Here is a 21,326-nt window from a genome sequence, read left to right as displayed (position 1 = left end):
GCCTTGAGCTAAAACACCACTGTTTCTGCCACCCCTATGTGATTCTAGGGTTAGTAAGCAGGGATATAAGGTTTCTCCAGTTTTTTAAAATATTATTTGTTTTTCAACTTTTTTCCTACATTAATTTTGTTTTCACTTTTATTTTATATTGTGATATCTTCTACGTTTGAATTTATTTATTTATTTATTTTGGTTTTTTGAGGTAGGGACTCACTGTATCTCAGGCTGACCTAAAATTTCACTATGAAGTCTTAGAGTGGTTTTGAATTCATGGTGATCCTCCTACTTCTGCTTCCCAAGTGCTGGGATTAATGGTATGTGCCACCATGTTTGGCATTAGTTTTATTTTTTATCTCTATTCATTTGAAAGTAGAATGAAAGGGAAAAGGACAGAGAGAATGAAAGACAGAGAGAATGACCACACCAGGATCTCTTGCCCCTGTAAATGTTCTCCATACACATAAGCCCCATTGTGCATCTGGGTGTAGTGTACACTGGGCAATTGATGTGGGCCATCATGCTTTGCATACAAGCACCTTTAACCACTGAGCAATCTCTCCAGCTTATAATTTTATTGTAATTATAAGCTTTTAAATTACTATTACTTTGCTTTCATTTTAGAGTGGTTTGTATTTCTTTTGTCACTTTCACACACACTTTTGTTTTCTTGTCCTTCTCCTCCATCCAGAATAACATTGATTGAAGACATGTTTATCATCTGTTTTCATTAGATACCAATAATAGAGAAGCATAAAATAGTCCAGTCCTCAGCCACTAAGAAACACAACATTGGCTTGGAAGTTTTTCACTGGGGAAATGTGCTCATTGCTTATGCATGATAACCTGAGTTATGATTGCCCAGAATCCAATAGAAAGTTAAGTATTCCACAGTGTTCTTAGGCCAAATATCATAGCACTGGAGACACTGCCAACTAAGGTGGACAGTAAGGACTGATAGAGAAGCTTGTCCTATTAGCATCACACATGCATTTTTAATACACATTTGCAAACACACACACACAGATGTACACACATGTGCATGTTGTAGTAGTGGAAAGAGTTAAAGGCCACACAAAAGAAAAACTATGTCCTATGTCATTGTAAGTAGAATATTGTTTTAACCTTGACAAACCAAACAATAGTAGAATAATGCATTTATTTAGTACATGGAGAATTTAAGTATAATCACATAGCCAATGAAATGCAAATGAGAGTAAGTGATAACTTTTTGTCACATATCTTAGGTTGTTACATGGTAATTAAAATTTTTATTATCATAATGTTCATCCAAGTTACAATGGCTGTCTTCAGAAAAATGAGACAAAAATTATAGTGGATACAACAAAAACAACATTAGAGTTTGTCAATATTAGTCTCATATAAAGATATTTCAGAATCAAGTGACTTCTAATAAATTAAGTAATATCGAAAAGGCTTTGCTTAGTTTACATTTCAATTTATAGGACAAGGTTCATATCAAGACACACCCGAGAGTGTTATCTATATGGGTGATTGCTCTATAATAAAACTATAGCCATTGAATTAAAAAAAAAAAAGTAGTCACCAGAGAAAAAACATATGAATACAGTTACTGTGAGCTCTCTTTTCTCAAAATATAATACATGCCCATCTATGAGGATGCTGTTGTAAGTCAAGTGCTTGTTTAACATAGGGAATGTAAAACATTTTTATTTTTGTTTCACAGCTGAATTAAAAAGTCAACAATGCCAGATTGCTGAGAGGTCATATGAATTTAATGAATGTGTGAAAGATTTCTACAACATGTCAAAACTCACTATTCATCAGAGACCTCATGCAAACAAGAAGCCACATACATGTAATGAATGTGGGAAATCTTTCTTTGCCAAGTCAGACCTTAATGAACATCAGAGAACCCACACCGGTCACAATTCATATGTTTGTAATGAATGTGGAAAATCTTTCCCTTTCATATCAGATCTTAGGAAACATCAAAGAATTCATACAGGGGAGAAGCCATATGTATGTAATGAATGTGGGAAGTCTTTCACCTGCATATCAAAGCTCACTATTCATCAGAGAACTCATACAGGTGAGAGGCCATATGAATGTAATAAATGTGGGAAAGCTTTCATCTCTATGTCAGAACTCACTAGGCACCAAAGAATTCATACAGGTGAAAAGCCATATGAATGTAATGAATGTGCGAAAGCTTTTATTGCCAAGTCAGTGCTCACTATGCATCAGAGAATTCATACAGGTGAGAGACCATATGAATGTAATGAATGTGGGAAAGCTTTGAGCTCTAAGCAACAGCTCACTCTGCACCAGAGAACTCACACAGGTGAAAGGCCATATGAATGTAATGAATGTGGGAAAGCTTTCATCTCTAAGCAGCAGCTCACTCGGCACCAGAAAACTCATACAGGTGAGAGGCCATATGAATGTAATGAATGTGGGAAAGCTTTCATCTCTAAGCAACAGCTCACTAGGCACCGAAGAATTCATACAGGTGAGAAGCCATATGAATGTAATGAATGTGAGAAAGCTTTCATCTCCAAGTCGCTGCTCAGTATGCATCAAAGAACTCATACAGGCGAGAGGCCATATGAATGTAATGAATGTGGAAAAGCTTTCATCTCTAAGCAACAGCTCACTATGCACCAGAGAACTCATACAGGTGAGAGGCCATATAAATGTGATGAATGTGGGAAAACATTCATCTCTAAACAACCGCTTACTAGGCACCAGAAAACTCATACCGGTGAGAGACCATATGAATGTAATGAATGTGGGAAAGCTTTCATCTCTAAGCAACAGCTCACCATGCACCAGAGAAATCATACAGGTGAGAGGCCATATGAATGTAATGAATGTGGGAAAACTTTCATCTGTATGTCACATCTCACTATGCACCAGAGAACTCATACTGGTAAGAGGCCATATGAATGTAATGAATGTGGGAAAGGTTTTATCTCCACATCAAAACTCACTTTACACCAGAGAACTCATACAGGGGAGAAGCCTTATGGATGTAATGAATGTGGGAAAGCTTTCATCTCCACATCAAACCTCACTGTTCACCAGAAAATTCATACAAATGATAGGCCATATGAATGTAACGAATGTGGGAAAGCTTTCATCTCTAAGCAACGTCTTGGCATGCACCAGAGAAGTCATTCAGGTGAGAGGCCATATGAATGTAACAAATGTGGGAAAGCTTTCATCTCTAAGCAACAGGTCACTATGCACCTGAGAGCTCATACAGGTGAGAAACCATATGAATGTAGTGAATGTGGGAAATATTTCATCTCTAAGCCACAGCTCACTTTGCACCAGAGAAATCATACGGGAGAGTGGCCATAAACATGTAATGAATGTGGGAACACCTTCATCTCCAAATCAAAACTAACTGAGCACCAGAGAACTCATACAGGGGAGAAGCCTTATGAATGTGGAAAACATTTTCTTGCCAAATCAAGTCTTAGTAGACATCAGAGAAGACATACAGGAGAGAAGCCATATAAATGTAATGAATATGGGAAAGCTTTCATCTGTATATCAAAGCTCACTATTCATCACAGAACTCATACAGGTGAGAAGCCATACAAATGTAATGAATGTGAAAAAGCTTTCATCTGTATGTCAAAACTCACTAGGCACCAAAGAACTCATACAAGTGAGAAGACATATGAATGTGGGAAAGCTTTCATCTCCAAGTCACTGCTCACTATGCATCAGGGCACTCATACAGGTGAGAGGCCATATGAATGTAATGAGTGTGGGAAAGCTTTCATCTATAAGCAACAGCTCACTGTACACCAGAGAACTCATACAGGTGAGAGGCCATATGAATGTAATGAATGTGAGAAAGCTTTCATCTCTAAGCAACAGCTCACTATACACCAGAGAACTCATACAGGAGAGAGGCCATATGAATGCAATGAATGTGGGAAAGCTTTCATCTCAAAATCAAATCTCACTACGCACCAGAGAGCTCATACTGGTCAGAGGTCATATTAATGTAATGAATGTGAAAAAGCTTTCATCTGTAAATCAGAACTCACTCTGCACCAGAGAATTCATATGAGCCAAATGAATCCAGTGAATGTAGGAAACCTTTCATCTCTACATCAAAAACCACTGTACACCTCAGAACTCATACAAGCAAGAAGCTTTATGAATGTAATGAATGTGGGAAACCTTTCATCTCTACATCAAACTTTGCTGTGCACCAGAGATCTCATTCACGTGAGAGGCTATGTGAATGTAATGAATGTCAGAAAACATCTCCACATCAAAACTCTGCCCCAGAGAACTCATACAGGGGAGAAGCCTTATGAATATAGAAAGCTTGGTCTTGCCAAGTCAAGTCTTATCCTAGACAGCAGAGAAGTCATACATGGGAGAAGCTATATAAATGTCATGAGTGTGGGAAAGCTTACATCTCTGACGCACAGCTCACTATGTACCTGAAAACACATACAGGTGAGTGACCATGTGAAAGTAATGAATATTGGAAAGCTTTCACTTCTAAGTCACAGGTTACTATGCACCCGAGAACTTATACAGGAGAGAGGCCATATCCATGTAATAAATATGGAAAATTTCAATCTCCATGTCAAAACTCACTGTGCACCAAAGAAGTTATATGGGTTAGCAGTCATAATGTAATAAACATGGAAGACCTTTCCTTGCCAAATAAGATCTTAATAGAAACCAGAAAACTCATACAGAATAGTAATGATATGAATGTTTGAAATGTTTCCTTGCCAAACCAGATCTTAATAGACATCAGAGAATTCATAAAGGTGAGAAACCATATGAATGTAATGTATGTGAGACAGCTTTCTGCCAGAAGCCACATCTCCCCATGCATCAGAATTCATAGATGTTAATAGTCACAATTAATTTAGTGAGTCTATGAAAGACTTCTTCTGATAAAAGTACTACACCACTCATCACAAAGATCATACAGTATAAAATTTGTAGGAACCTAATGAATGTGGCAAAGCTTCCCTAATTCACATCCCAATATGTCTCAGGGTAATCATAAAGGTGGAAAGTCTTATGAAAGCATGACTATTAAATGCCACACCTCAACCAACATTAGAGAACTCAAAGAGTTGAGCAATCCTGTATTTATAAAGAATTCAAGGACATTATCCACTCAAGTTCATAAACCACTTCACATTATACAGTTCATTAAAATAACAATTCTTACCTCTTTATGCTGCAACTTGTAATTGACTTTATACATTATCAGTAAACTGAAGAAGTCCAATCATCAACATAGTCCTTACTTTACATCAGAACATGGTTGTGCACACACACACACACACATACACACACATACACACACACACACACACACATATATGTACACATACATATATAACATGAGTTTTGAAGCTGTCAAAGTGCTTATCCAAATTTATTTGTTTCTGTGTGCATAAAACCCAGGGCAGTCCTGGTTCTCCCACTCCTAGTTCCCCTGTCACTGGTGTGGGGTGGCTGAGACTCTGCACATGTGTAGCTAGGACTCCTAAGTACAGGTGGTATGTGTTTGCCTTCTCTGCCATCTCCCTGTTCCCAGGCTTTTGGCTCCTGTGATTCTGTTGTGTGGTGGCAGGAACCCTGCACAAGTGAAGAGTGAGTAGGTCTGGGCTTCTGGTTCCTCACTGAAAGGTTTCCCACTTGTGGTTCCCTTGCATTTGCTGTGGGTCAGCTGGAACCCTTCACAAATATGCACTTAGAGTAGGTCCTGGCTTCCTATTCCCTGATGGAGTGGGTAAAAAATCACTGTATCCCCACACATGTTCTTCATGCAGGATTTGAGTGTTCACTATGGTTCTCACAAATATATTGGCCTGCTAGTTCCAGATTTCCATTGTGTTCTGCCCTGCCATTAATAAAGAAGCAATTAAGAGTGAGTTGGCTGTGAACTGGGTGCACATGGTCCAGCTGAAGTACAGCTGCAAACAAGGCACCATTGTTTTCAGTTGGCCAAGTGGGGCAATTGCATACCAGGGCTAGTTGTCATTCTCACATGCATTAATTTAGACCAAGCCACCCAACTCAGACTGTACGAAAGCTACAGCCTACTCCTGTATCCTCAGTAATACAACTGATCATGAGATGGGCACATCATGATGCAAAACAACACATCCAGCAATAAAATCCCCACTAAGATTACCTAGTCCCACAATTGAAACCTCCCATGAAAGATTATAGAAATCCCCAAGACAGAAACTGGAGAGATGGGTTAGTGGTTAAGGCATTTGTCTGCAAAGCTAAAGGATCTTGGTTTAAATCTCCAGGTCCCACATAAGCCAGGTGCACAAGGGGGCGCACGCATCAAGTGTTCATTTGCAATGGCTGAAGGCCCTGGCACACCCATATTCTTTCTCTTTCTCCCCCTCCCTCTCTCTCTCAAATAAATAATAATATATTTTTTTAAAAAGAAATCCCGGGCTGGAGAGATGGCTTAGTGGTTAAGTACTTGCCTGTCAAGCCTAAGGTTCCCAGTTCAAGGCTTGATTCCCCAGTCCCCATGTTAGCCAGATGCACAAGGGATGCACATGTCTGGAGGTCCTTTGCAGTGGCTAGAGGCCCTGGCATGCCCATTCTGTATCTATCTATCTGCCTCTTTCTCCTTCTGTCTGTCCCTCAAATAAAATAAATAAACAAAAAATAAAAAAAAAGAAATCCCAAGACATAGAAGCCCAAAATGAAGTGCCAAAGAACTTTTGCGGGGGGGGTGTATCTAGATTGGGTCTTACTCACTCTAGCCTGGACTAATCTGACATTCACTATGTACTCTCAGGATGGCCTCAACCTCATAGTGCTTCTACCCTTGTCTCCTAAGTGCTGGGATTAAAGGCATGTGCCACCCTACCTGGCTCCAGCAAACATTTTAAACAAACTTAATGAGACTGTGAATAAGTTGATGTTGGAATGGGCTGAAACTGATTGGAGTGATAAAAGAACTCTAAGGGCTGGAGTTATGGCTTTTCGGTTAAGGCTTTTGCCTGCAAAGGCAAAGGATCCTGATTCTATTCTCCAGGGCCCATGTAAGCTAGATGCACAAGGGGCACATGCATCTGGAGTTCATTTGCAGCAGTTGGAAGCCCTGGCACGCCTTTTCTTTCCCTCCCTATCCCCCTCTCTCCCTTTCTCTCACATAAATAAACAAAATATATAATTTTAAAAGTAACTCTGAGAATGGCTGAAGGAAATAGAAGAAAAGCAACAAAAGAAAGAAAAAAACCTCAAGCTACAAATCAGAATTTCCTAAATGAATTGGAAAAACAACCAAAAAAAGAAGTCAAAGGATGCATGAAAGAAATGGAAGATAGCAAAACCAACTTACTTGATGGCTGAAGGAAGTAAAAGTAAATCAGTAAACACTCTTCCATAGATTACTTAGTGATACTGGAGACAAAAAGATATGAACAGAGTGCTAAAGGAATTTGGGACAAATCAACAAATGAGCTCAGTCATGATACTGGTTTCTCTCCTGCGTGGTGAGGATTCCTTACAGTATTCTCTGTAAGACTGGCTTGGCTGGAGGCCCTGGTGTGCCCATTCTCTATCTGCCTTTCTTTACTAAATAAATGAATAAAATATTTTAAAGGGTTACACATCATGCCTGCCAACAACCTGGTCTATCCAGATAAATTACCTTCATAATAGAAGGGAAAGGAAAACCTTTCATGATGTAAACCAGATGTATGATTACACAAGCATCAACCTAGTCCTGCAGAGAATACTGCATGGAATCCTCACCACACAGGAGAGAAACCAGTATCATGATTACTGCTCTTTCTATTAAGTTTTGTTTAGCTTATTAGTGTACTAATCAGGAGCTTAGTGGGTTTGGGGGTGTTGATTTTTTTTTTTGCAGTATTTTAAAAATAATTTATTTGAGAGAGAGAAGAGGCAGAGAAATAGAATTGGTGTACCAGAGCTTCTAGCCACTGCAAACAAACTCCAGATGCATGTACCACCTTGTGCATCTGACTTACATGGATACTGGGGGATCAAACCTGTAGCCTGCCTTAGGTTTTGCAGGCAACTGCCTTAAACACTAAGCCACCACTCTAGTCCATGAATACTACTCTTAATGCAAGCCTGACAACCAGCCCCAAGACTATAAGGAGACATTTTGAATGGAGCTTTAACAGTAGAGGCTTTTGCCTGGAAAGCCAAAGGACCCAGATTGAATTCCCCAGTACCCATGTAAGCCAAATACACAAGGTGGTGCAGGTGTCTGGAGTTTGCAGTGTCTGAAACCCCTTATGTGCCTATTCTATATCTGTATCTTCCTCTCTCTAAAATAAATAAAAGTACATAAATTAAAAATAAAAGATATTTAGAATAAACTTATGCAAGGGGATATTTAGAGGCTACAAAGAACACTAATATAGACTGTCAACAGGCCTGCCATGGCTCAGGAAACTTTGGAAGAGGGGCACATTCAGTGGGTAGGTATACTCTGAATGAAGGTACCATTCTACTCCATAGGGACAATAGTGTATAACCTGTTGTAATATATGTAAAGTAAAAACAAGGCATTTGGAGCAATTGCTCTTAGCTGGTGAGCCATCCTATGAGCGACCTAAATGAGAATCCATGACTGTGAACACAACTCTATAATGAATTGTTATTTAACTACTAGAGTGTGGTACAAAATAATATAACTGTCTGACTATCCTTTTAGAATAGGTAATCAGTTGAGATGGTTTTCAACATGAGATCTTTCATCTGCAGTGTCTTCCAATTCTTACTTCAGAGGTATTCAGCTAGAACTACTAATCTTAGATATTTCTAGTCATTTGAGTTTCTAAATGTGTTAACTTTGTACTCAGAAACCTCTCCAGTTTATGTTTTCTCACAAGTAGAAAACTCTGACAACTTTAAAATCCTGTGACAGTTGAAGTGTGGAGCCAAGCATATCATTATGAAGTTAAATTTGAGCATAGGAAATGTGATGAATGTGTATGTCAGTAAGAAGAGCAATTTGTTTAATATTACTTACCTTCCTCAATACTTATAAACAACAGAAATGCCCTTAAGCAGTGGGAAGTTTCCATAGCACTGAAGATCTTTATATATAGTCAATTACTAGAAAGGGTAAACACCGTGAGAGAAAGTATTTGTATCTTCAAAATTTTCTCTGCTAAAACCCTCAGTGAACCTCCCAAAAAGTATGTATTTTATTTCATTCCTAATCTGCTCAAATTGACAATGGAACTTAACTAGTACACTTTTAGAACTGATAACACTTTAAACAAGCTGCTAATTTAAAATTTTCACATACAAAACATACATGCTTCCTATATACCAATGACCAGCTGAGGAAGAAATCTAGAAAGGAATCACAATAACAGTTGCTTCAACAACACTAAATTACTTAGTGTATCAGTTACCTTCATGTTGCTGAGAGAAAAAAATCTTAGAAAAGAAATGAAGGGATTATTTTAGTTTAAAGTTCCAGTGGGTAGGGTCTATTTGAATGGGTAAAGAATTCTAATTCCAGCAACTGGAAGACAGGATCACACTGGTGAGGAGGAAAGTGGTAAGAGTGAGTTCTGGAGTTCATCTACCTTTCTGATTTATTTTTTAATATTTTATTTTTACTTATTTGAGAGAAGAGGGGGCAGATAGAGAATGGGCTGCTGCAAATGAATTCCAGATGCATGTGCCTCTCTGCGCATCTGGGTTTATGAGGTTACCGAGTAAGCAAACCTGATTCATTAGTCTCCGCAGGTAGGTAGTTGAACCATCTCTTCAGCCCCTAATTTGAATTTTCTCCCATCACTGTCCATGAGAAAAATGATCCCAATAATATGTAGATCTTCAGCAGGAAGCAAAATACTTTGAAGTCATAAACACCCTTTATGTTTGGAAAACTGAATACCAAAATTCTCCATCATTTATATGTTACATCTTTTCACCACCTTTTTTTCTATGTTCTTGGAGTCTTGGAGGTGACAGTAGTGTTTCATTTAATTTAGAATATGCAACAGTCACTTCTCAATATTTGTTAAGTTTCAATAACTCCAGTAGTCATTGTCGTCTATGAAAAGTTTTCCCAAAAGTGAGAGCAGCATTAATCTTCAGACATAAGCATAAATATTTAGAGGGCAAGTTCATGGGTGCAACATTCATGTTTAGCCTAATATCAGTAGAAGTTTCTGCTGCCACTATCCTCATGGATTAGCTTTTCAGTACCAAGCATTAATTCTGTTCCATGTGGCAGACCTCATATCCAATCACAGCAGGTCATTTCCACCATAACAGATATGCCACAATTGTAGCAGTGGACTTATCATTGCCAGCTCTCCAGTTGTGTAGTTTTTGCAGGGATCACTGCTGGTTAAGAATCTTAATGAGGGCTGGAGAGATGGCTTAGCGGTTAAGCGCTTGCCTGTGAAGCCTAAGGACCCTGGTTCGAGGCTCGGTTCCCCAGGTCCCACGTTAGCCAGATGCACAAGGGGGCGCACGCGTCTGGAGTTCGTTTGCAGAGGCTGGAAGCCCTGGCGCACCCATTCTCTCTCTCTCCCTCTATCTGTCTTCCTCTCTGTGTCTGTCGCTCTCAAATTAAATAAATAAATAAATAAATAAATAAATAAATAAATAAATAAATAAATAAATAAATAATTTAGAGTTCATTTGCAGTGACAGAAGGCCCTGGTGTGCCCATGCTCACTGTATCTGTCTCCTGTCTCTCTCTCAAAAATAAAATAAAATAAAATAAATATATATATAAAAAAAAGAATCTTAATGAATCTTGCATATTACTTTCTAGCCATAACTACTTCTATGAAGCCAGCATTATACAAATATCAAAAAAAAAAAAAAAAAAAGACGAAGACAAAACAAAGAATATCCCTGATGAAGTTAGGAGTAAAATTTTTCAGTAAATTTTTGAAAACTGAACCCAGGAACACACCCAAAGTATTATCCACCTTAATCAAGTAGGTTCATTCTCAGCAATGCAGAGCTGATGCAACATGGAAATTGATAAAAGTAAAAGTCATAAATGGACTTAAGGACCTAAATCACATGATCTTTTCAATAGGTGTAGACAAAGCCTAGAGAAATGGCTTAGTGGTTAAGGTACTTGTCTGCAAAGCCAAAGGACCCAGGTTCAATTCCTCAGTACCCACGTCAGCCAGATGCACAAGATGTCACATGGATCTGAAGTTCATTTACAGTGGCCACAGGCCCTTGTGTGCCTATCCTGTCTCTGTGTCTATTTCTCACATAAATAAATAAATAATAAAACATTTTTACAACTCTAGAGAATAGATTCAGAGGGATCATATCAACATAAAAAGGGTTATATATACAGACATAAGAACCCATATACTAAAATGGGAGAAACTTGAAGCATTCCCATTAAGGTCTGTAAAAAGACAGGGTGTACTCTCTCACCAGTGCTATTGTAAATATTACTTGAAGTCATGACTCCAGAAATAAGATAAGGGAAAATGTCAAAAGTACTTCTAGTCAGCTTTATTTTGCTGGGATGAATTTCTAAACAGTTTATGAGGGAAGGGATTTATTGAAGCTTACAGATTGAGGGGAAATTCTATAATGGTAATAGAAACTGGCTCTGTTTCACAGATCCAAACAAAATCACTAGCAGGCACCACAAATAAATACACAAACTCAACAAACAGCAGGGACTGAAGTAGAACTCAGACTGCTCTCTGCATACCTTTGGTCCACCCTTAGTAAAACCTTTGGGTTTGACCCCAGGATCCACCTCCAGTGACACCTGTTCCAGCCAGGAAGCTGAAAATCCAAGTTACAAGCTTTAATAATAAAAGTCCCAAGTCTATTGAGGGACAGCCATTCAAATTACCACAATATTCAAAGAGAGAATTCAAATTACCACAATATTCAAAGAGAAAAGTCAAAGATGCCCTATTTACATATGATGCAATTCTACTTATAAGTGACTCTGACAATTCAAAAAAAAATCCTCTTAGTACTCATATACATTTTTGTTTTGTTTTGTTTTTGAGGTAGGGTCTTGCTGTAGCCCAAGCTGACCTGGAATTGACTTACTGACATATCCCAGGCCCAGAAAGCCAAACATCACATGTTCTCTCTCATATGTGGATCCTAGCTGTAAATGTTTGGGCTTCTATGTAAGTTGGAATAAAATTCAGTAGCAGAGGCCAGTAAGCTAGGAAAGGGAAATAAGGTGAATAGAATGGGAGGGAGGAGGCAGGACATAAGAGGATGGTATTATATATATTTAAGTAGAAGAACAGATTAATGGGGGTGGAAAGGCCTAAGTGAGGTCAGGGGAAGATACTGAGTAAAAGGAAAGGTGGGGAGAGGACTAATTAACATCTAAGAGGGTATGAATAATTCATATGGAAATCTATTGTTTTAGACAATGGCACACCTAGAAGCCCTAGATTGTTACTAGAATATTTCAGTGCCAGGAATTGGATACCTTCCAGTGAGTTGTTGGCCATGAACATCCCTGATACTCCCCAAAACATTACAGGTCTTGGTTTTCCACCAGAAATAGATGATTAGACCCTATTGCTGAAGACTCCACATACTTGGGCTGCAAGGTCACTGAGAAATCCTGATGGAACTGAGCTGAAAAACCTCTTCCATGTAGACCATCTGAGAGGAAGCTGAAAATAGCTATGCTGCATGCAGTTCCATGGGAGAGAGAGAAGTCAACAGTGTTCACTCCAAGCCTTAAATTTGGCCTGCCAGGCCAAATGAGCAAATGGGTGCAAAGTGACCTATTCTGGGGAAAACCAACTGCTCTCTAATTGGACTGAAGGCCCAGTACATGGAATGGAATACTTGCCTGATAACAAAAAACCTATGACAAGGAAAGTCATGAGCCCTAGGGGTGTAACATCTCCTGGTATCTAGCTAAGTGTATATATACTCACCAAACTTCCCAGTAAGCACTTCTCTTTATGTTCATTCCCATGTATTAATGTTACTTTCACTTTTGGTTAGAGAAGCTTCTCTTTTCAGATGATGGTGACCTTGGAACAACTTAGAAGGCACTATAGTGCTGAGAAGAAGCGACAGAGGAGTGCTCAGCACTGAAATATCTCTATCACACCTTCCAAGACTCAGGGTCTATTGTAGAAGACGAGGCAGAAACAATGTAAAAGCCAAAGGAATGGTAGGACTCCTTACAACACATTCCTCCAGACACAAAATGTCCTGTATATCCATGACCTCGCAATGCCTGAAAGTACCTACACAAGACCATCATAAAAGGAGGAAGAGAGGATGACATCAAAATAAAAGAGAGGGCTGGAGAGATGGCTTGGCGGTTAAGCGCTTGCCTGTGAAGCCTAAGGACCCCGGTTCGAGGCTCGGTTCCCCAGGTCCCATGTTAGCCAGATGCACAAGGGGGTGCACGCATCTGGAGTTCGTTTGCAGAGGCTGGAAGCCCTGGCGCGCCCATTCTCTCTCTCTCCCTCTATCTGTCTTTCTCTCTGTGTCTGTCGCTCTCAAATAAATAAATAAATAAAAATTAAAAGTAAATAAATAAATAAAAGAGAGTGATAGAGAGGGGGAAAGGGTATGATGGAGAGTGTAGTTGCAAAGGGGAAAGTGGGGAGATAGAATTTCTATGATTTATTGTCTGTAATTATGGAAGTTATCAATAAAATTTTAATAAATGAAATCAAGTGAGGAGAAATGCTGCTGATGTCAAGAAAGAATAACTTTTATCCACTATTTGTGCAAATTTTTAGAGCCAACAAGGAAAAGAGTGTGGGAATTTCTCAAAAATCTATAAATACTCCTAGGAAATGGATCAGCCCAGATGCCCATCAGCTAGTGAGTAGACAATGAATATGTTTTATATATATTTAATCAGATGTTACTTAGTGGTAAGTGAAAATGAAAGTAGCTGGAAAATGGTCAAACTTGCAAATATTACACTAAGTCAGGTTACCCAGGCTTATAAAGACAAATGCTATATGTTATATCTCATATATGGATGCTAACATGGAATGGTTTGATTTGTTTAGTCAAAGTTTTAGTAAGCAACAGTAGTATAGGATAGGAAGGTTGATGAGTCATTTTGAGAGGACAAGCAGAAGAGGTTAAAAGGAGGGGATAATAGGGACAGAATACAGGTGGTAGGTTTGGGCATCAAGACAGTGGTAAGGAGTGGATGGGGTGATGATGAAAACTAATACAACATGGATAAGTACCATACACACCTTCCCTTTTGTTATCTGATTAGAAGATAAACCTCAGAGAGAGAGATTGGGAACAAGTACTCTACAAGGGTAATGAAAGCTTGACCCTAAAGCCATAGGTTGGTAATCCCAGTGCCAGGCGTGGATTATGCCCACAGTGAGCTATTGTATAGGGAGACCTATGGGCCTCCAAAACAATACAGGCTATTGCAGATACATCTGGTTATACCAGAACTAAATGATAAAACCATATTACTGAAAACCCCACAGTCAGTGGTCATATGGCATTGGGAGGTCATGCTGGAACTTAGAAGCCATCCTCCTGCTGAATAGCTCTCAGTACTGGAAGGCACCTGAGCAGGTAGGGAATAAAAATCACCAAGAGATAGCCAGATGCACAAGGGGGCGCACGCGTCTGGAGTTTGTTTGCAGAGGCTGGAGGCCCTGGTGCACCCATTCTCTCTCTCTCCCTCTATCTGTCTTTCTCTCTGTGTCTGTCGCTCTCAAATAAATAAATAAATAAAATTTTTAAAAAATCACCAACAGAGGGCTGGAGAGATGGCTTAGCAGTTAAGCGCTTGCCTGTGAAGCCTAAGGACCCCGGTTCGAGGCTCGGTTCCCCAGGTCCCACGTTAGCCAGATGCACAAGGGGGCGCACGCGTCTGGAGTTCGTTTGCAGAAGCTGGAAGCCCTGGCGCGCCCATTCTCTCTCTCTCCCTCTATCTGTCTTTCTCTCTGTGTCTGTCGCTCACAAATAAATAAATAAGAAAATTTAAAAAAAAATCACCAACAGAGCAAAAGAACAGTAAATCCTACTAGCTGCAAAATGGACCAGAGAGGCAATATGTTTCAATTTGTCCAATAGAGGAATACAGGTTATGGGGGTAAATAGCTACTTTCTAAGTGAATATGAGGCTGCTCAGTGGGGATGGATTCATGCCTGGTACTAAGAACCAAGTTAGAACCCGTTGTTTCAGCATTGGTAATATAGTGGTGAGAATCAATGCTTTCTGAGTTGGAAACTGATTTGGAATGTGCTAGTTACTAGAGGGAAGCCTCCACTCTTAGCCTAATAAGAGAGGTTATGCCTATCAAAAAAATCTTCTAATTTCTATGTTTATCCCCTTTGATCTATGCTGCTCACACTCTTAGTGTTGCAGTCAGGTTCACATTGCTGGTAGAAATCACCTGACCAAGAGCATATTGTGGGAAAGAGAGGTTTATTTTGGCTTACGGGCTCGAGGGGAAGCTTCACGATGATAGGGAGAATGATGGTATGAGCAGAGGGTGGACATCACTCCCTGGCCAACATAAGGTGTACCGTAGCAACAGGAGAGTGTGCCAAACACTGGCAAGGGGAAACTGCCTATAATACCCATAGGCCCACCCCCAACAATACACTCCCTCCAGGAGGCATTAATTCCCAAATCTCCATCAGCTGGGAACCTAGCATTCAGCCCACCTAAGTTTATAGGAGACACCTGAATTAAACCATGACATTCCACCCCTGGCCCCCATAAACTGATATCCATACATGGTGTAAAATACAATGCATTCAGTCTGACTTTAAAAATCCCCATAGTTTTCATCAGTCCCAATGATGTTCAAACCCCCATAATCCAAGGTCTTTTAACTGAACCATAATACCAAAAAATAACCTCAAAAAACCCATATTTGCACAGAATAAACATTCCCACTGCAAAAGATGACATTGGGTATAGCAAAGAAACATCCAGCCAATATAAGATTTAAAACAACTAGGGCAAACATTAAACTGTAACTCCAAGTCCAACAACTCTAACCAGTAACAAATCTCCAATTCCAATAACTCTAAGAAGCAACAAGTCTCTGGCATTCCAATTCCGACTCTCCAGCTAGGCTACTCACAGTCCTGGAAAACTTCATCAGAGCTGGCAGCTTTTCTCAGCCACCATCTTGTGGTCCCAGCATCTCCACTGAGTCTCCACTGCAATCCACAGTTCATCCTCATGGCCCCATGGGGTCTCTCTGCAAGCAACCAGCAAACCTGCTTCACAGTGCCCATGGCCATTTCCAGAACACAAGACTGTGTTGCAAACTCAATAACCCTCTTTCCTGCATTTCTTATACTCCACAATATCAGGTAGGGTGCCAATTTGTTAATCTAAGGGGAATAAAGAAAACTTTGAAGAACAGGACACTCCTTGAGCACTCTTGCACCTTCAAAGGGTCTACATTCTTCCTGTTGCCCCAACGAAGGTCAGCTGGCCAAATCTAAAAGGTTGTAATCTCTCAAACAATTTGTAGGTGAGCAGGAAGCAGTTTAGACCGAAAGATTTCATTTTTTTTTTCTGTGCCATATCCCTCTGCTCATACCAGTTCATTTCTATGCACAGAAACCCTGCACAACTTCTCAGGACCCAGAATAACAGCAAGCTTCCCACGCAAACTACTAGCCCAGTCCAAGCAAAGCTCTTTCTCACCCTCATAAGCCAACCCCCATAGTCCATAGTTCTTACTGCATTCAGGCCTTTCAACTCTGACCAGAATAGTCCATCAAGCAGTACTTACAGCACTGCAGGGCATCTCTTAGGCCAAAGTTTCAAATCCATCCACATTCCTCTTGAAAATCGGCTCCAAAAGTCCAAAGTCACACAGTCAGGTGTCTAGCAGCAACTCCACTCCTGGTACCACTTCACTGTTGCAGTCCGGTTTGCATTGCTGGTAGAAATCACCTGACCAAGAATAGATTGTGGGAAAAAGAGGTTTATTTTGGCTTACGGGCTCAAGGGGAAGCTCTACGATGACAGGGAAAACGATGGCATGAGCAAAGTGTGAACATCACCACCTGGCCAACATAGGGTATACCGTAGCAACAGGACAGTGCCAAACACTGGCATGGGGAAACTGCCTATAACACCCATAAGCCCGCCCCCAACAATACACTCCCTCCAGGAGGCGTTAATTCCCAAATCTCCATCAACCGGGAACCTAGCATTCAGAACACCTAAGTTTACGGTGGACACCTGACTCAAACCTCCACACTTGTCTAGAGATTCTGCTTTTTACAGATGGCAGCAAATATCAGGAAGATGTATGACCCATTAGCATGATAAATAAAAATAACTAACTAACCAACTGCCTAACATGGGGCATGTCATCACTATCATATATTGCAGATCCCAGGGAACCTTTACAGAGGAATTGACAAACTAAATATCTGTGTGATGCTCTCATGGATAGCCAGAGACCCTCCTCCAGGAAAATGTCAGACACTGAAGGAAATACAGTCACCCTTCTACAAGCATCACTTGTGCACACCATGATAAAACATTTTCCAGTTTTTCCTGTACATGTTCATCTGTGCTCCCTGTGTCATCTTCTGTCCATATATTCTGGCCACTGGAGTTTCACATACTTAAATTGAAAAATATATCTATACACACATATATATATATATATATATATATATATATATATATATATATATATACACACTATATATACATACACACACACACATACACATACATACATACATACATATACACACACACACACATATGTATCTCCAGGGGTTGGTTAAAATGTAGAAATGAGGATCCCTAGATTTTCAGTTATTGATAGTTATTCCACCACTTAGTGAAAGAAGAGAGATGGGTGGTTTCAGGTGGTATGGTACTAATTGACTTCATCAGTGCCACATGAATGGCAAAATTAGCATAAGAATTTTCCATCTGAGCTTGCCGAAGTGGCAACTATGGTTACTCATTAAATGATTACATTGTCAGAAGGTAGCACTCTGGGAAGGCTGTGTCCATCTTTGTATTACTAGTTACAGAGGCTGTGGAGCTGGTATGGTGAAGTTCATGATGGAACTTGGGCAGAGCTGGCTTCTATGGTCAGGTTAAGTATGGGATGTGTGCTGAGTTCTGACTGCTGCTCTGCCACTGGAAAATGTGTCAAACATATGACATTCAGTTAATCCACTTGTGAGATGAACAAAATGGATCCTGCCACATTTCTAGAGAAAACAGCTAGAAAGTATGTGCTGATACAGCCCTTTCTAATGACACTTGTACTTGTTGGGTTTCTACATATCTTTTCAGCAAGTGAAAATTTTTAGCTTATCTTGTGATTTGAAACCCGTGAAGTGCAATTGGTGTAAGTTTACATAAACTCCTATGAGGTAGTTTCCAGGATTTTTACCATTAATATTTGGGTATTGAATAAAGGTTCTATTTCTTTGAAGAAACAAGTCTGCATGTGGCATTGTGGGAAAGCTTTTATGTATAAATGCCTACAATTACATCTCATGTACATGAGTATGGCACAAACCAAACACACTGCATACTACATCACTCATGTTACATAGGTTAAAAACAAAGAAGGCCCTATTTTAATAGCACAAATAAAAACTCATTATTTCTGTTCCAAATAAATATTTCAAGAACACTACTTCACCCAGATACCATCACACCTAAAAATGTCTGTCTGTATTTTTCTGGCAACCACCTATTCCTTAATTCTATCCTGTTTATTTCCTGAATTAAAGTTCTCAATCACATCTTGTCTTCCTATTTGCTACACAAAAATCTGGTTCTCCTCGGATAGTTCTACCCTCTCTTTAAGAAAGGGCTTGACAATCTTTCTGGATTACAATAAAGATGTAGGAAATTTTCTTGAGATTAGTTGCTCTAAATCACTTAATTTGGATTTATAAGATATCCGGAAAGTCTAGGTTATTATTTTATTAAGTTAGCAATCCATGTACTTGTCAATATGTAGAATCATAGTCAATTTATTTTGTCTTAATCATGCTTGTGTTTTCTTAATGTCTTCTGTGAATATTATGGGTTACCATTTAATTTTTGTAAGTGCTTTCTGAAATGTTAAAAGTTTACTGTCAATTTATCTATAGGTAGCTGGTTTCTAGTATTCAGAATATGAAACAGACACAGGAGAGTGCGGAGAACCCCAGAGCAAGGTTGTGGTACATGCTACAGGTAAGCCATGCAGGCTTGTGGGGGGGGGGGATTTAAGCTAACTTTTCCCTCAAAATTGATGTGCACTTTAAGATTGAAGGGAGATTAACCAAGGATTTTTGATGTCAGGAGGACTCAACCAAAAAAACTGGGTATCATGACAGCCTCAAATGAGCCTCGTAGGAGATCCAAGCTATAGGGCAGTGTGTAGGAATGGGATCCCGTCTGTCTGAGTCTCATATCCTCAGGACCACAGGGCCTAGATGAGGATTATGCTTCACCTATAATAGAGGCTCACTTTATGTCCAGCCAGGGAGGAAGTACACAGTAGCATCTATATACAGTGCTCTCTTAAGCCAACATTTGCCTCTCTGACCCATGGAAAGGGTCCTAAACCATAGTGGAGATGATAGTGAATGGCTTAGCTGTTCTGTATTAAGCAGTACACTGGACTGGTGGTTCTCTTACTGCTACTTAAGAAGCAACGTTGCTAGGGCTGAGGCCTCATGGACATGAATCTAGAGAAAGCTTTGCTTGCTATGGTATGTGGCCCAGAATAGAAGAGTTTCTGTATTGATTGACTTCCAGAAATGGGACTAAATGAGACAAGAGACTGTGGTCAGCACTGTGGTGCTCTGGCTTGGGAGTCCAAGTGCTCAAGCCCGGATCCCCACAGAATTGTCTGTGGGATTCATGTGCTGCTTTGTAGAGATGCTCAGATGTCAACTTGGGCATCAGAGCTTTATGGCAGCTTAAACCCATTGAGAAGCTGAAATACCAACTGTGCTGCTGGTGGCTGTGTAGAAAGTGTCTGGTCAGATGGGAAAAGCTCCCACTGGACCTACCAAAGGCCCCATCAGGGAATAGTGAAAGGATAGTGGTGTCTTTGAGGGATCCCAAAGTTAGACAGTACATCTAAAACTAGCCATGTGCTGATTGAGGGGCTAGGACTGAGAGCAGTGGTATCAGTAAGCAAGGGGTGTGCCAGGGAGAGGGGCACTAGGATGTGAGGAGAAAGGGATCTGAGAAGAGGGGATGGAAATTAACATAGATGGGGTCAGATACTCGATCTTGGAGGTGCTCATGGGGACAGCAAACTGGCACATGCTGCACTATGGCTGACTGAGGGATAGATATAATATGAGGTAGAATCTATAAGCTGTCAGTGTGGTACTTGGAGATACATAAAATGATTTTAAAGACACAAAATACAGTGTAAGATTGTATACTGATTAAATGTAATTTCTCATTGTAGAATTAAAAGAAAGTTTATTTTAAAACAAGTGTGATTTACTATGTCTTTATTGCTAAAACATATAATATACTAATTTTTTTTTTGAGGTAGGGTCTCACTCTAACCCAGGCTGACCTGAAATTCACTATGTAGTCTCAGGGTGGCCTTGAACTCACAGCAGTCTTCCTACCTCTGCCATCCCAGTGCTGGGATTAAAGGTGTGCACCACCACGCTCAGCTTTTTATGTTTCTTTTTTACACTTTTTACTAATATTTTTAAAAAATTCTTGCCTGAGTCTGGAGACCTTTTTCCAATATTAATAATAACGTGAAATTTACAAACTTAAAAGCTGCTTTCTGAAAAGACTTGAATGTGTAATTTTGGTCCTTGAAATTTTATCTAACTTTGTACACAAAAAAATGAACTTAAAAATTAGTATATTGTATGCCGGGTGTGGTGGCACACACCTTTAATTCCAGCACTCAGGAGGCAGAGATAGGAGGATCGCCATGAGTTTGAGGCCACCCTGATACTACAGAGTGAATTCCAGGTCAGTTTGAACTAGAGTGAAACCCTACCTTGAAAAAAAAAAAAACAACTAAACAATAATAAATCAAATAATCCACTCAAAAAATGGGGCAGAGAACTGAATAGGCAATTCTCAATGTAAGTAATACAAATGACTAATACTTAAGAAAATGTTTAGCCAGGCATGGTGGCATATGCCTTTAATCTCAGCACTCCGGAGGCAGAGAGAGGTAGGAAGATGGGAAAGACACCAGGAGTACGAATCCAGCATCACGTCAGTAGAGTGGAAAAAGTGTGTGTGTGCTAGGGCTCAACTAGTTTTCTCATTTTTGTTCAGTCCATACTCCCAAATAACAGAATGTTTCTGCCCACGGTTTGGAGCAATCTCCCCACTTGAATTAAGATAA

General features: G+C 39.8%; 1 protein-coding gene across 1 annotated transcript in view; it reads left to right on the top strand.

Moving 5' to 3' along the window:
* The window catches only part of LOC123455270 (zinc finger protein 420-like), an 80,720-nt gene extending 60,289 nt beyond the window's left edge, over window positions 1–20,431 (top strand). Inside the window, 2 exon segments of the mRNA XM_045135519.1 lie at window positions 1,706–4,467; window positions 19,093–20,431. Of these exon segments, the coding sequence (XP_044991454.1) occupies window positions 1,706–4,455 (2,750 nt within the window). The 3' untranslated portion in view covers window positions 4,456–4,467; window positions 19,093–20,431.
* Window positions 20,432–21,326: the final 895 nt, after the last annotated feature.

This window comes from Jaculus jaculus, chromosome 16, assembly GCF_020740685.1.
Source record: "Jaculus jaculus isolate mJacJac1 chromosome 16, mJacJac1.mat.Y.cur, whole genome shotgun sequence".
NCBI lineage: Eukaryota > Metazoa > Chordata > Mammalia > Rodentia > Dipodidae > Jaculus > Jaculus jaculus.
This window is presented reverse-complemented; position numbering and strand designations above follow the sequence as displayed.